Genomic DNA, 16,867 nt, shown 5'->3' on the forward strand with positions numbered 1-16,867 from the left:
AGCATTATTCAGCAACAGTGGTAACGTAAACCGGCATAATATGCACTACTGGACAACGGAAAATCCACGATGGCTGCGACAAGTGGAACATCAGCGACCTTGGCGAATTAATGTATGGTACGGCATAATGGGAGGAAAGGTAATTGGCCGCTATTTTATCGATGGCAATTTAAATGGTGCAGTGTATGCTGATTTCCTACGTGATGTTCTACCGATGTTACTACAAGATGTTTCACTGCATGAGAGAATGGCTATGTACTTCCAACATGATGGATGTCCGGCAGATAGCTCGCGTGCGGTTGAAGCGGTATTGAATAGCATATTTCATGACGGGTGGATTGGTCGCCGAAGCACCATACCATGGCGCGCACGTTCACCGGATCTGACGTCCCAGGACTTCTTTCTGTGGGGAAGGTTGAAGGATATTTGCTATCGTGATCCACCGACAACGCCTGACAACATGCGTCAGCGCATTGTCAATGCATGCGCTAACATTACGGAAGGCGGACTACTCGCTGTTGAGAGGAATGTCGTTACATGTATTGCCAAATGCAGTGAGGTTGACGGACATCATTTTGAGCATTTATTGCATTAATGTGGTATTTACAGGTAATCACGCTGTAACAGCATGCGTTCTGAGAAATGATAAGTTCACAAAGGTACACGTGTCACATTGGAAGAACCGAGATAAAATGTTCAAATGTACCTACGTTCTGTATTTTAATTTATAAAACCTACTGTTCGTGTAAAGTTGTGAGCTATATGTTTGTGACTATTACAGTGCCATCTATCACAAATTGGTGCAACTAAAACATTCATATTTCTTTACGTACTAAACGAACATGTAATAAAAACTTGGGGTTCCTATTAAAATAAACGCAGTTTATATCCGTTTGACCTATGGCACCGCCATCTAGACGGGCAACCATAGCGCCATCTGGTTTCCCCCTTCAAGCTAGACAAGTTTCGTTCTTTGTAGTTTTTTTCGTTTGACGCTTATTTCGTGAGATATTGGCCCGGTCACGATCAATGGACCACCCCGTATACATAACAAGTTTCCTTACGTTGTAATCTATTAACTGTTTCCTAACAACACATTTTTACTGAAGTAGGCCGTGGCTTTCTGCCACAGTACGAGACACTGTGATGTATAGTGAGTGGTGATCGCCTCGCTGACTGCTGTACCCCGCACAGCCTGCAGCCTGGTGGAGGAGGGCGTGGCGGGCGTGGTGGGTCCCCGGCAGAGCGCCTCCACGGACGTGGTGCGCTCCATGTGCGACCGGCTGGAGATCCCGCAGATCATCGTCAACTGGGACCCCTACCCGCCGCCCATCGCCTCCTACCAGTTCAACCTGCATCCGCACGCTGACTTCATCTCACAGGTCAGCCACTACCTCTCTGCACTACATTGGCGCCTTCAAGGCATCCTAATACTATTATCATATAGCCGGAGTGAAAAAAATCACACTCTAATCGACGTATAGTCCATTGCCATACAAATATTAATTAGTCATTAATTAGGCGTATCAGCATAAGTCTTTCTTCGACAGAATCACAGTACAGAATGTCAAATCGAACACCTTTCAGCCGTCTAAAGTTCCAAATTGTTATTTTATTGGCTACCGTTTCGCCGATAATTACGCCGTCCTCAGGCCCCTTAACAGACTTTCAGGGAGATTCTCACCTTTGCTCCAGTCCAGATAGGGACCAGCCATCGGCAGGTGATGTTCAGAGTGATCACTGTCTCAAAAATCTACGGATACTGCCCCCTATTTCGACTGGATCACAGGTGGAAAGCTGGAAATTTTTCCACGAACAATACGAGACTGGAACAGAAGGGACAACCGATAGAGGTATTCCAAGTACCCTCCGCCACACACTGTCAGGTGGCTTTCGGAGTATAGATGTAGATGTAGATGTAGAAGTTCCCTACAAGTAAGCCAGTCGAGTGGCATGAAGACGGCGTAATGTATCGCCGAAACTGGTAGCCCAGTGAAATAACAATTTGAAAATTTAAACGACTGAGAGGCGTTTTGATTCTTCATTCTGTACTGAACAGCCGAGGTCCCACAACCATCTGTGAAAACATGGACATACAGAGAATCACAGTAACTTCTGCTGCTAATGTGGTGGACATAAAAAAGACAAATTGCAAAGTGATTCACTCTCATAAATCCGATAAGTAGTTTCAAACAAATTACAGAATTTAGACTTTGGTATTTTGCTGCAGGGAACATCAAACCAGTTAGTGGCGTATTTCATATTCATGTTTTCATACGGAACTGTCGCACCCCACTGATGCATTTAAGGGTCCATTCCGATTTTCTTTTGAGAAAAACTAATAAGGCAATCTACGTGAATCTTTTTGCACATTACTTATTGATTCTTGCGAAACATTTTCTGATTTTTTTTAAAGAGTTGCAGTCATCGTTAAGCCCCACATTCGAGGAGCTAAATTTGGTCTGTCCACGACGGAAGTCCTGCAGTCTACAAATCTTATGAAATCAGTAAACAATTATTTTCTTAATCTATAGGATATTGTGCATGAATTAGTAGCACAGTATTATGAAATCTGAAAAAAAGTGGCAGACGCTTGAAACCAAAATGTAGTTTTGTCCTGCTTGTTTGGTCACGCCCATTGCAATAACTAATGAGTATATTAAAACACAAAAAATTAGCCTCTTACTGCTTGCGGACATGTCCGAGGAGTAATTCAGCCAAAGTTCAGAAAGATATCTTTATTAGTGTGCCCGTAATCTGTTCTGGCAGCCTGAATAACACAGTACCAAGAAACGCGCGTCTGAGCATGAAAGTATGATTTCTGTCAGATTGAAAACGGATTTGTGTAAAAATTTTCATACTCCCCGCTAATCTGCTATACCGGCACCTGACACGAACTGAAAATCCTTCTGCTCCACAGTTCTCCTGTCGCATGTTTCGCGACCGCCGCGCTTCGCCTGAATCGTATAGCGCGCCGCGGCGAGTGTCGTACAGTCAATAATGGTCGCGATCGGCGGCAAATTTTTCTGCATGGTATCCAACTTCGACTTCCACGATTTGTAGCAGTTTCCAGATTGACTCGAAACCTTCATTGAAAATCGAAGCTGCCATAAATCACGATATTTCATTGGTTGTCGATCCGTAAACTGACGTCCACGTGTGCAATCAGATAGTTCACAGAGTGCAGAGCGCGCCCGCATTCGTATCTGCTCTGCGGCGCGCCACAGGGACCCTTTGCGCCCGAACCAAACAACGCGTAACTTTGTTCCTACTTGAGGTCTGAGCTTGGGATTTTGATATGACAATCTACACACGTGGAGCTTCAAAAAAAAAAAAAATAAAATGAAAAATCTGTTTTCTGAAGCTGACTGAGGAGAGTGGACCCTTCAGTGCAGACGATAAGTAACTCGACATAATGGACAGACACAATACAAAGCTGCATTTCCTCTCTGCGTCTTTACATCTACACTCCTGAAAATTGAAATAAGAACACCGTGAATTCATTGTCCCAGGAAGGGGAAACTTTATTGACACATTCCTGGGGTCAGATACATCACATGATCACACTGACAGAACCACAGGCACATAAACACAGGCAACAGAGCATGCACAATGTCGGCACTAGTACAGTGTATATCCACCTTTCGCAGCAATGCAGGCTGCTATTCTCCCATGGAGACGATCGTAGAGATGCTGGATGTAGTCCTGTGCAACGGCTTGCCCTGCCATTTCCACCTGGCGCCTCAGTTGGACCAGCGTTCGTGCTGGACGTGCAGACCGCGTGAGACGACACTTCATCCAGCCCCAAACATGCTCAATGGGGGACAGATCCGGAGATCTTGCTGGCCAGGGTAGTTGACTTACACCTTCTAGAGCACGTTGGGTGGCACGGGATACATGCGGACGTGCATTGTCCTGTTGGAACAGCAAGTTCCCTTGCCGGTCTAGGAATGGTAGAACGATGGGTTCGATGACGGTTTGGATGTACCGTGCACTATTCAGTGTCCCCTCGACGATCACCAGTGGTGTACGGCCTGTGTAGGAGATCGCTCCCCACACCATGATGCCGGGTGTTGGCCCTGTGTGCCTCGGTCGTATGCAGTCCTGATTGTGGCGCTCACCTGCACGGCGCCAAACACGCATACGACCATCATTGGCACCAAGGCAGAAGCGACTCTCATCGCTGAAGACGACACGTCTCCATTCGTCCCTCCATTCACGCCTGTCGCGACACCACTGGAGGCGGGCTGCACGATGTTGGGGCGTGAGCGGAAGACGGCCTAACGGTGTGCGGGACCGTAGCCCAGCTTCATGGAGACGGTTGCGAATGGTCCTCGCCGATACCCCAGGAGCAACAGTGTCCTTAATTTGCTGGGAAGTGGCGGTGCGGTCCCCTACGGCACTGCGTAGGATCCTACGGTCTTGGCGTGCATCCGTGCGTCGCTGCGGTCCGGTCCCAGGTCGACGGGCACGTGCACCTTCCGCTGACCACTGGCGACAACATCGATGTACTGTGGAGACCTCACGCCCCACGTGTTGAGCAATTCGGCGGTACGTCCACCCGGCCTCCCGCATGCCCACTATACGCCCTCGCTCAAAGTCCGTCAACTGCACATACGGTTCACGTCCACGCTGTCGCGGCATGCTACCAGTGTTAAAGACTGCGATGGAGCTCCGTATGCCACGGCAAACTGGCTGACACTGACGGCGGCGGTGCACAAATGCTGCGCAGCTAGCGCCATTCGACGGCCAACACCGCGGTTCCTGGTGTGTCCTCTGTGCCGTGCGTGTGATCATTGCTTGTACAGCCCTCTCACAGTGTCCGGAGCAAGTATGGTGGGTCTGACACACCGATGTCAATGTGTTCTTTTTTCCATTTCCAGGAGTGTATATTGCAGCGGGACAGAATATGGTTTTTTTTTTCCTCATCCTGTCAGACGTATTTCAGTATCTGAGAAGTAAATCACAGAGTTCTGCGTAAGACAGCAAACCGTTTGATATTCTAAACAGAGAAATCGTAAGTTATAAATCCTTTAGCTTTTTTTAAACTGCTTATCGAATTGTTGAGAATGGAAAGCCTTTGCATTCGTTTCTGTATCTATGATAGTAGTATCGTAAATTACTGCGGTTTCGTTTGAAAATTACATCTGTAATTAATTTTACTTCGACATGAGGATATATTGTATAGCGAGGACTTTCGTACAATTCGCCTAGGTAACAACACGATTACGACATTATCAGCGACTTAGGAAATATTAGGTGCACCGTCCTGTATACCATTTACTTTTATCAGATGAAAATACATAATATTGTAATTACAAAATAAATGGAAATCGTCCCCTCTGGTAAAAAGTTTTAGTGTGTAGTATTTTTTCATGTAATAATGTTATATCCTCAGGAATTCTGACCACAATTTTACTTATAAGTGTTGTTAAATCTACATCTGTACTCCGCAAACCACTCCAAGGTGCATAGCGCAAGAGTACTTCTGATACTAGTATCATAACCACGCCCGCCCTCTTTCCGTGTTATTGTCGTACGGTGCTTTGGACGAATGTCTCTGTCGGTAAATATCTCTGATTTTCTCGTTGTGTTCAGTTGACGACACGTATATCGGAGGGAGTAATACTGACTTGCAATGAGCGATCTCGGAATCCCAACAGAAAACCTCTCCGTGATGAACAACGCCCCTGTTACACAGTACTCCATTGGAGTTCGTGAGCATCGTAGTACCGCTCTATCACTTGTTACACGATACTGCGACGAAAAGCGCCGCTGTTCTATTAATCCACCCTCGTAAGAGTCCCAGACTGATGAATGGTACACTGAGGTGACAGGTCATGGGATAGCGATACGCACACATACAGATGGCTCAAAATGGTTCAAATGGCTCTGAGCACTATGGGACTTAACATCTGAGGTCATCAGTCCCCTAGACTTAGAAACTACTAAGCCTAACTAAGGACAGCACACACATCCACGCCCGAGGCAGGATTCGAACCTGCGACCGTAGCAGCCGCGCGGTTCCGGACTGAAGTGCCTAGAACCGCTCGGTCACATCGGGCGACTCACAGATGCCGGGAGTATGGCATACACAAGCTGCAAAACGGCAGTCTACTGGCAGAGCAGTCATGTGTACTCAGGTGATTCATGTGAAAAGGTTCCCGACGCAATTATAGCCGCACGGCGGGAATAAACAAATCTGAACGCAAAACGGTAGTTGGAGCTAGACCCTTAGGACATTCATTTTGGAAATCTTAAGGGAATTCAATATTCCGAGATTCACAGTGTCAATAGCTGCTGAGAATATCAAATTTCTTCTATTGCCTCTCACCAGGGACAACACAGTGCCCGACGGCCTTCACTTAACAACCGAAAACAGCGGCGTTTGCATAGAGTTATCAGCGCTAACACACAAGTAACACTGGGTGAAATAACGGCAGAAATCAATGTGAGACCTGCAACGAACGTATCCGACAGCGCAGTGAGGCGAAATTTGGGGTTAATGGGCTAAGGCAACAGAAGATCGACGCGAGTGCCTTTGATAACAGCACGACATCGCCTGCAGCGCCTGTGCTGGGTTCGTGACCATATCACTTGGACACTAGATGACTGGAAGACTGTGGCGTAGTCAGATATCCCAATTTAGTTGATAAGAGCTGATAGTAGGATTCGAGAATGATCCAGACCCCACGAAGCCGTTTACCTAAGTTGTCAACAAGACACTATGCAAGCTGGTGGTAGCTCCATAATGGTGATGGGCTCTGTTCATATGGAATGGAGTCCTCTGGTCCAGCTGAACCGATCATTGACTAGGAATAGTCGTGTTCGGCTACTTGGATACCACCTGTTGGTCCGGAACCGCCCTGCTGCTACAGTCGCAGGTTCGAATCCTGCCTTGGGCATGGATGTGTGTGGTGTCCGTAGGTTAGTTAGGTTTACATAGTTCAATCTGTATACCGATCAAGCAGTAAAGGAAACAAAAGAAAATTCGGAGTAGGTATTAAAATCCATGGAGAAGAAATTAAAACTTTTAAGGTTCGCCGATGACATTGTAATTCTGTCAGAGACAGCAAAGGACTTGGAAGAGCAGTTTAACGGGATGGACAGTGTCTTGAAAGGAGGGTATAAGATGAACATCAACAAAAGCAAAACGAGGATAATGGAATGTAGTCGAATTAAGTCGGGTGATGCTAAGGAACTGGATTAGAAAATGAGACACTTAAAGTAGTAAAAGAGTTTTGCTATTTGGGGAGCAAAATAACTGATGATGGTCGAAGTAGAGAGGATATAAAATGTAGACTGACAATGGCAAGGAAAGCGTTTCTAAAGAAGAGAAATTTGTTAAGATCCAGTATTGATTTAAGTGTCAGGAAGTCGTTTCTGAAAGTATTTGTATGGAGTGTAGCCATGTATGGAAGTGAAACATGGACGATAAATAGTTTAGACAAGAAGAGAATAGAAGCTTTCGAAATGTGGTGCTACAGAAGAATACTGAAGATTAGATGGGTATATCACATAACTAATGAGGACATATTGAAAAGAATTGGGGAGAAGAGGAGTTTGTGGCACAACTTGACTAGAAGAAGGGATCGGTTGGTAGGACATGTTCTGGCGCATCAAGGGATCACCAGTTCAGTACTGGAGGGCAGCGTGGATGGTAAAAATCGTAGACCAAGAGATGAATACACTAAGCAGATTCAGAAGGATGTAGGCTGCGGTACGTACTGGAACATGAAGCAGCTTGCAAAGGTTCAAATGGCTCTCAGCACTATGCGACTTAACTTCTGAGGTCATCAGTCGCCTAGAACTTAGAACTAATTAAACCTAACTAACCTAAGGACATCACACACATCCATGCCCGAGGCAGGATTCGAACCTGCGACCGTAGCGGTCGCGCGGTTCCAGACTGCAGCGCCTAGAAACGCACGGCCACTCCGGCCGGCCAGCTTGCACAGGATAGAGTAGCATGGAGAGCTGCATCAAACCAGTCTCATGACTGAAGACCACAACAACAGAAATTTAGTTCTAAGTCTAGGGGACTGATGACCTCAGATGTTAAGTCCCATAGTGCTTAGAGCCATTTGATCCATTTTTTGAACCACCTGCTGCCAGACAACGATGTAATTTTCATGCATGACAATGGGCCATGTCACCCGCTTGAAGAACATTCTGGACAATTCGAGCTAATGATTTGGCCACTCAGATCTCCTGACGTGAATCCCATCGAATATTTATGGGACATAATTGAGAGGTCATTTCGTGTACAAATTCCTGCATCGGCAACACACGGCTATAGCGGCAGCATGGCTCAATATTTTTGCAGGGGACTTACATCGACTTGCTGAGTGCATGCACTACGCAAGGCGAAAGGAGGTACAACGAGGTATTATTAGTACCACATGACTTTTGTCACCTCAGTGTATTTTTTGGAATTCATGGCACATAGCTATCTATATATGCTTTATCATCACTATCACTTTCGGATAACAAGCATCATCACACTATTATAGATCATACAGTGTATATTTTTGCTTTGTCATATTTATATGGCAATGTTATTAATACAGATACATGAAAATTATAATTGTCCTTTACAGAAAATACCACGTCTTGAGTACAGATGCCTGTTTGTTCTTTTGATGTGCAGCACTTCTGATGGATTTGTATTAATAACACTGCCATACTGATAGCACACGGCATGATAAGTACATAAAACATAAACTTTAATGCTGCGATGATGGTCATTAACTAAAACCGGTAGTGATAATAAAGGGCATATATACAGCTGCCTGTCATGAATTTCATAAAATACCTAACAGCTGTTGGCAGTCGCGTTCAAGAAACATTCGTTCAATAATACTCAGCAGTTGGTCGATTGGAAGCTTTTTAAGCCATTATTTACTTCTAACTATCCGAATGAATTTCAGCGTGGCATTTTGATTTCCTACAAATTGCTTCGTGTTGTCATTCTATATTCGCTCTTAGCATGGTGTTCATCCAAGCCACAAGGCCCTGTAAAATGTTGACATGAGCAACGTGAAAATAGCCTGAACCGAGTTACTCGCAATTTGCCACATTTTATCTCACAGTGGCTGGAAAATAAACTTCTACTAATTACTTTGAGGGACTGAGGATGTAACTACAAAAATTTAATGTTTACTGTTTGTGTTAAGTACTTTTATTCAAAAATCTGTGGTTTCACACACACACAGCTTGTAAACAGACCACATAAATTTTAATACTCTCCAGAGAACCTACACAGTTCAGAATCTAAATCTTCTCAAATCTCCACAATTTAAAAATTCCTCTTCTGCAACACAATGTACAGGTAATTCAACACACAGATTAGCTCTCCTAAAAGTGAAAAGTCTTAATGCTCCACTCACCACACGGATTCAGAATATGGGCGGCGCACAAAAACCTGCCAGACCGAAAATGATGAAGCAATTAACAACTTGCAAATCACACTAAAGTTGAATTTTCATCAATTCGAATCAAGTGCGACATTAATGTTTCTCGACAAACAACCTTCCAAGGCTGAGTTTTGCAATTCCTACTAACTGCATTACGTAGTCCACTGCGAGTCTGGCGCAGAGTTCGACTGCGGCACACACACAATTGACAAAATGACAATGAGCGGCGGGACTGCATATATAGCTTCGGTGCGATCCGGTGCAGACCTCGTAACAGAACGACCCCAACTAAACTGCCAGTGCACCTGCATCTGCGCCCTACAAGCGGCCTCTCGCCACACAGCGTTGAAGAAAAACATCGCCAGTACTTACGTCATCACAGTCTGTATTAACTCTGTAGCTAAATGTCATGTAAATATCTTATAAAAATTTTAAGGTGGAGGACGATTGTTTCATTTCTAAGAAAAATGTCAAAATTCGGCAAATAGTTCTTTATTTGCTTTAGGTGCCAAATCAAATAGGTGTCATCAGCCCGCATTTAAAATTAACAGCTAATATCACTGTCCTCATCTCACAGGTCATACCATGTGGTACACATGCAAGACAGCCAGAAATGTACCGAAGTTCAACCCGAATTGTTACGCAATTTTCACAGTTTATACTCAGCTACAACATGAGTTTTACATTCGGTCCTTTTCAGTGGATTTCTTTAAAAGACGTTGCTCGCCAACTATTCCGTAAACAATTACGAAATATGCCACGCGGAATTCTTCGCAAAGGCAAAGAGTTCACACGCGTTTATCTCTCCAACTAATTCCTTCACAAAGCTCAGATTTTCACAATCTGTCCGTAAATGCATCTGCTTTCATGGCGATATAAACCGAACGTGAAACAATAGTACCTCCTTCATTTTAGACATAACTTTTTCGGACACGTTCAACATGGCCTGCGCGTCCGACAACGAGACTGCGACTGCCTCAATGCCGTTGCTCACGGCGCGTATACTACTTGCTAGAGCGCGGGAAAGACTTCACTCTGATGGGTTGATCAAATGAACAGCCTATCAGATCAATCTTTCAAGACTATATTCGCGCCTAAACTGTTTTACACCAATCACCATTTCAGATGCATTTACATCATTTGCTATGCTGCAAATATTAATAAAATGTTCCACCAAACCAAACCAAACGAAAACTAATCTTGAAATAACTTTAGAAAAACATTACTCTACAAATAACTATTTTGACTGCCTTCTTACAAAAACAAGCACACTTGGACACACTTCATCAGCATGTAAGGGGAATTACAGCTTTCGTTGCAACAGCTTGTTGCATACTTTCCCATGATAAAGTTACATAATGTTTAAGAGGAGATAATATTGAATCTTTACGTATGTCCTGCATACGCACTCTCATTTACTCTCATTTATTTACACAACAAAACAAATAGTTATTAAATGAATATTAATTCTTACTGAATTCTCTATTAAGAAATCGAAAAATAGTGAACGTTATTTAAGTACAAAAATTCAAACATACTGACCTAACATTCTGTGAACTTCAGTAATGATTCCACGTGATAGCAAAGGACAAACTGTTATGCATCTGAACTGACTTTAATCTTACTAACATCGGTTTTTTGTATTTTTGGTAATTTTCTCTAACTTTGAAAGTATCCCAGCCAGAAAGATGAGATTTTGCAACCAGCTTTTTTTTATAAAAATGGCTCTGAGCACTATGGGACTTAACATCTGAGGTCATCAGTCCCATAGAACTTAGAACTACTTAAACCTAACTAACCTAAGGACATCACACACATCCATGTCCGAGGCAGGATTCGAACCTGCGGCCGTAGCGGTAGCGCGGTTCCAGACTGGAGCGCTTAGAACCGCTCGGCCACTCCGGCCTGCAGCTTTTTTTATAACAAAAGGCTAAGTATAAAGTTTTTTTTCGAAATTGAATAAGATTTAGAATAGTTTATTTATATTCTTAAGGGTTTGAATATTCTGTCCCTGGAACTGACACAAGTAAGCGCTTCCCACGGTCGTGCTAGCGAAAGGTGCGAGTGGATCACGCCGAGATACAAGCGGCTGTCACTGCCACCGACTCCAAAGCTACGAGCCCGTACTGCAAGGTAGCTTACTGCAATAAAATGCTATTGCGGTTTGACTCGCGACGTTACACTTGCTACAGGAACACTTAATTTAATTTTTATTCTGTATCTTCATAAATGTAATTGGTGCAATTTTGGATATCTAACTTTAAGTAGTCTTTAACCTGCAATTTTGCATATCTAACTTTAAGTAGTCTTTACCCTTTTAACTGTCCGCTCTGTCATCGCTGTACCCTTTTCAGTGAGATCATTCTTTTGAATCGTGGCACATCAGAATAATTCTCTAAATGAAACCTTAGCCAAAACTATTTTTCCTTCTAACATTCGAAAATTATAGAACTTTATAGAATATTTCTGCATTATCTTTTTTGTACCAAAATATGCACTCTATCAATATTAACTCAATATATTTAAATTTACGAGATTGTAAAGCCTTGTAAAAAAGTTTGTTGAAGAAACTGATTATCTGATAATGTTCAAATTCTGGGTTATGGATTGTATATTGCTACAACATTTTATTAACAAATTACATAACTATAAAAATATCAGAATTTTGTATATGCAGTTATATAACATTATGGCTGCTGCAAGAACATGCAGGATGCCTCATTAGATTTGAGTTTGTAGTTCAGTGGTAGGGAGAGCACTCGAAGGATGGCTAACGCCGAAGCGTGCAGAAAAACACAGGCAAGTGTGTCACTGACTTTATTACATCGAAGACACACAGCGATGGAGCCACGCAGCGGGGGTCAGCATCAATGCCAAATGCCGGAATCTGCAGCTCTGGTGTCCGGCTGCCCACCCTTGCGGACATAGCGCTCCTACTCGCGCCAAGGCAAGTGGTCGCCGCATGCGTTAGCTGCCCGGTACACCGCTGACTGCTCCCTCAGGCGCGATTCGTGGACCCCACGTAGAGCGCCGAAGGGTAGCGGCAGACCGCCGTCGTTGTAGTGAGCTCCGGCCATCAGCCCAGGGCAGCTCAGTTCAGTTCCCGCAGACAGCTCTGCATCCGGGAGGCCGCTAGTTCGCGCCCCGACCCCGCTTCTGCAGACGGCAGCTTGCAGTCCGCCGGACGAAGCCACCAAAGGAAAAAAAGGTGGCAGCCCTCTCGCTCCTCGTGCTGGTGTAGCTTCAAGGTGCGACGCGGCGCGCCACAGTAATGACGCTCCCGTGCAGCGGATGTTGGGGGTAGCTTCAGCGGGCCGATTGGCGGCCGATATCCATCACCAAGAGGTCTTCGTGGTTGGGCTGCAATTTAAACAATCGCCATTCTCTCCGGTTCTAGACGCATACAAAATGGCGACAGGAGTGCTCGCTTTGAGCCTCCGGGCTCTCTTATTTATGCGTCTTTTCCTTACACCTCTGACGTAGTTTCTCTGGAGAAGACAAGTGGAGTGCTTTTTGGTAATTACAACGTCAGCTTTCGTCAGGACACTTCGGCCCCTACACACAGGTCACTAGGCGCTGTAGTAAGTGCGACGTACGGGTTCTTCACAGCACGTCGGTGCCCTGAGCTGCCCTGCCTTCTAGCCTGAGAGCGGTGTCGTGTATCTGCCTCGCGAACTCCTTTGCAAGCTATGAACATTCCGATGTGCCTACTACTGTCTTCCTCCCATAGCTGCACAAACAAGAGTTTCCCAAACCCACGCTTGTATTCGTGTCGCTAGCTATCGAAAGCGCTTGTTTCCCCTAATTTCCACTTTAGTTGTTCAAAGCCTCGAGAAAGTCCCGACATTATCCAGAAGGTTATTGAATTAATTTAAGTAATAACGGCTCTGTAACTCTCCCTTGGTTACACCAACAATTATCTCAAAATTAGTAGATTTCATCACGTTAAAAAGTTATACCTGGAAATAAGTCCTGACACCAATAACAAATCTAGTCCGATAGACGGTAAGTTCGTGTTTTATCCACTAAGCGACAGCGCAGAACTGTACCCAATCCCTTCCATCATTCTATAATCACGGAATCAATCTGGGAGCAGTTTTCTACAGCGTTCTGGGTCTCACGGACGATCAGATCGAGCTGAATTTCGCAAGATCCTCGTCTGCTCGAACCACATTAATTTTTATATTTTCGTTCTCAAGTTAGGAAGTAACTAGTAAACCTCACTTGTATAAAACAGCCTGAAAAGTCAGATTACTATTTTCAAATTAGTTAACGTGTTAAACGTTTTATCTTAAGCGTATAAGCAAGAAAAAATTGCAAAAGGGTTAAAAATATTTCTTAATTTTGTTGGAAGTTGCTAAGTGTTCTCGTTATGAAGCATTGACCGATATAGTCTGGGTAATTGGCGCTCCATTTTAGGAAAAAGATAGTTGTTCACGCATTTCAATGCTTATGACGTCAAATCTCCTATGTCGTACAATAATATAATTTTGCAGATACATTCATCGGTATATGTAGATGTGTCTGCAAAGTTTGTTGCGAATAGAGGTAGTAGTAAAGAACTAATAAATTTCAACGTCATGCCTGATACTGATGTTTTACCGCTCTCCATTGCAAGCAGAAGCTAGTTTTCACACATGAGAATGTCTAAGATGTCGTATCTCCCGAACTATGTGACGTACAATGATATAATTTTGCTGCTACATTCATTGCTACATGTCGATACTGTCTACTAACTGTGTTGCGAATAGAGGCGGCAGTAAAGAAGTGATAAATTAAAATGTCATGTATGGTGCTGAAGTTTTGGCTCAACACCATTCCGTTTTTGAGAAAACGACCCCTAAATTTCATGACGCTTAATCGACTCAAAATTGGCGTAATCGATAGATAATTGAAATTCGAGCATTTTTCATCATCGTATATGGGGTGCATGAACGAATATTTTCCTAGGAATCGAGAAAACAAACTATTACGATGACGCTTGTGTAATGCTCAATGCGTCTGGGAATCTAAAACGTTTTCTCGGCTCCGCTGCCAGATGCCTTGGTCCCTACGCCAGCATCGCTTATCCTGAAGGGTGCGGTGCTTAGCCGGCCGCGGTGGCCGAGCTGTTCTAGGCGTTTCAGTCCGGAACCGTGCGACTGCTACGGTCGCAGGTTCGAATCCTGCTTCGGGGATGGATGTGTGTGCTACCCTTAGGTTAGTTAGGTTTATGTGGTTCTAAGTTCTAGGGGACTGATGACCTCCAATGTTAAGTCCCATAGTGCCCAGAGCCATTTGAACCATTTTTGAAGGGTGCTTACCTTACGGGAACATAAGGGGCAGTCGTAAAAGTTTCTTAACTCAATATATAGGAAAATATACCTTTGTCGACCCCATATAAGATGATGAAAAATTGTCAGTTGTCAATTATCTATCGCTTCTGACGATTGTGCGTAGTGAACTTTGGGGGGTTGGTTTTCTCAACATGGGGGTGCGGGGTGGTGGGCGAGCCAAGGTATCTTAGAGTCCTTCATTTTCAGTTGTACACAAGCGATATGCCAAATTGGCCGAATTGGTTCGCCGTGTCTAGGCCTTCCCCTGGTTAGGAAATTAGATACGCGGTCACAAAACGTGTTCCACATTTCTGTAAAATGGTATCACCGATATATGCCCATAGTTAAGTATATCTCACCCTAGAATATTTCTCAAGTTTGTATCATATCGGACTAACAGGTAATACTGAGCGTATACAATGGCAGCACGGGTGGTCATAGGTTTGTTCGACACTTTGGAGAGCGTCACTGAGATGGTGAAAAATCTGAAATTGCAGACACTTTATAGGAACGCAGTGGAACCTCCTAAGTATTGCTTCCATCGGAGTTTCGAAGACAAGATTAAGCGCAGCGTGCAAAGAGGCGTTTAGGCAATCAATCTTGCCGCGCTCCGTACTTGAATGAAACTGAAGCAGTCATTAAGTAAGTGGTGCAATGTAAAATACTCGTTGCTATGCACTTGAGAGTTGTTTGCGGGGTGTCGATGTTCTGTTACCTGACGACGTTCACGCTGACACGGAGCTGCGTGTTGCGCAGGCGCTGGTGGACGTGCTGCACGAGCTGAAGTGGCGCTCCTACACGGTGCTCTTCCAGAACGACGAGTCGCTGGTGCGCCTGCGCGGCGTGCTGCAGGAGCGCGAGCCCCGCGACCCGCCCATCGCCGTGCGCCAGCTCGACGAAGACGGCGACAACAGGTGCTGCGGGCGACCGGCGCCATCCTGCAAAATACACTACTGGCCATTAAAATTGCTACACGGGTATTCATTGGACAAATATATTATACTAGAACTGGCATGTGACTGCATTTTCACGCAATTTGGGTGCATAGGTCCTGAGAATTCAGTACCCAGAACAACCACCTCTGGCCGTAATAACGGCCTTGATACGCCATTGAGTCAAGCAGAGCTTAGTTGACGTGTACAGGTACAGCTGCCCATGTAGCTTCAACACGATAACACAGTTCATCAAGAGCAGTGACGCCGGTCAACTGCTGTTTGTGTATGAGAAATCGGTTGGAAACTTTCCTCATGTCAGCACGATGTAGGTGCCGCCACCGGCGCCAGCCTTGTGTGAATGCTCTGAAACGCTAATCATTTGCATATCACAGCTTCTTCTTCCTGTTGGTTAAATTGCGTCTGTAGCACGTCATCTTCGTGGTGTAGCAATTTTAACGGCCAGTAGTGTAGTTACTGATGTCACTTGATTATTAGCTTACAACATGGGGCAAAATAATTAGTAATCTGAATGTCAATTTCGGCAAGAGCTGAAAGAATTCCCAATTCACTACATTCCTGGCGTCCAACTTGGGGCGATCTCCTCTGGTTCTTTGCATGATATCACAAAGAATTGTCGATTTACTACAACCCCACCATACACATAAAGTGCAAGCTTTCACTCCTGTTGACATCAGACTTCGTGTAGTATTCCGCCAATGTTGCTTGCAGAACCTGACAGTAGATCCCCTTTCTAGTGTACGAAGTCTGTTTCACCAGAGACAGGATGCTAAATAGTCGGAATACTCATATTTGGGTCGATGAGGATCCACACGCTACAGCTGTGAAGAGCTATCAACACAGATTGTCAGTCAACGTCTGGGCAGGCGTAGTCAATGATTACATACTAGACCTGTTTCTTCTTCCTGCCCACTTAAATGCACCAGTGTAGACAGTGTTTGTCAGAGACCTATTACATAGGTTTCTTGAACATATTCCATATGTTATTCATCAACGGATATAGTGGCAACATGATGAAGCCCCATCTCACTTTGGATTGAAGTTTGACGGCACTTGGATCAGACATTCTCTGAAAAGCGGTTAGGCAGGGAAGGTCATGCTTCGTGGCAGGCACGTCCGCCTGATCTCACGCAAGGTCATTTCTTATTGTGAGCCACGTGAGAATTATTTGGTACGAGACGCC

At 44.5% G+C, this 16,867-nt stretch overlaps 1 protein-coding gene across 1 annotated transcript in view; it reads left to right on the forward strand.

Moving 5' to 3' along the window:
• Nucleotides 1–16,867, forward strand: part of LOC126162132 (glutamate receptor ionotropic, kainate 2-like) — a 267,360-nt gene that overhangs the window by 94,425 nt on the left and 156,068 nt on the right. Inside the window, exons 4-5 of the mRNA XM_049918426.1 lie at nucleotides 1,195–1,382; nucleotides 15,488–15,645. Coding sequence (XP_049774383.1) covers nucleotides 1,195–1,382; nucleotides 15,488–15,645 — 346 coding nt within the window. The remainder of the gene's footprint in view (nucleotides 1–1,194; nucleotides 1,383–15,487; nucleotides 15,646–16,867) is intronic.

Source organism: Schistocerca cancellata, chromosome 2, assembly GCF_023864275.1.
Source record: "Schistocerca cancellata isolate TAMUIC-IGC-003103 chromosome 2, iqSchCanc2.1, whole genome shotgun sequence".
Classification (NCBI taxonomy): domain Eukaryota; kingdom Metazoa; phylum Arthropoda; class Insecta; order Orthoptera; family Acrididae; genus Schistocerca; species Schistocerca cancellata.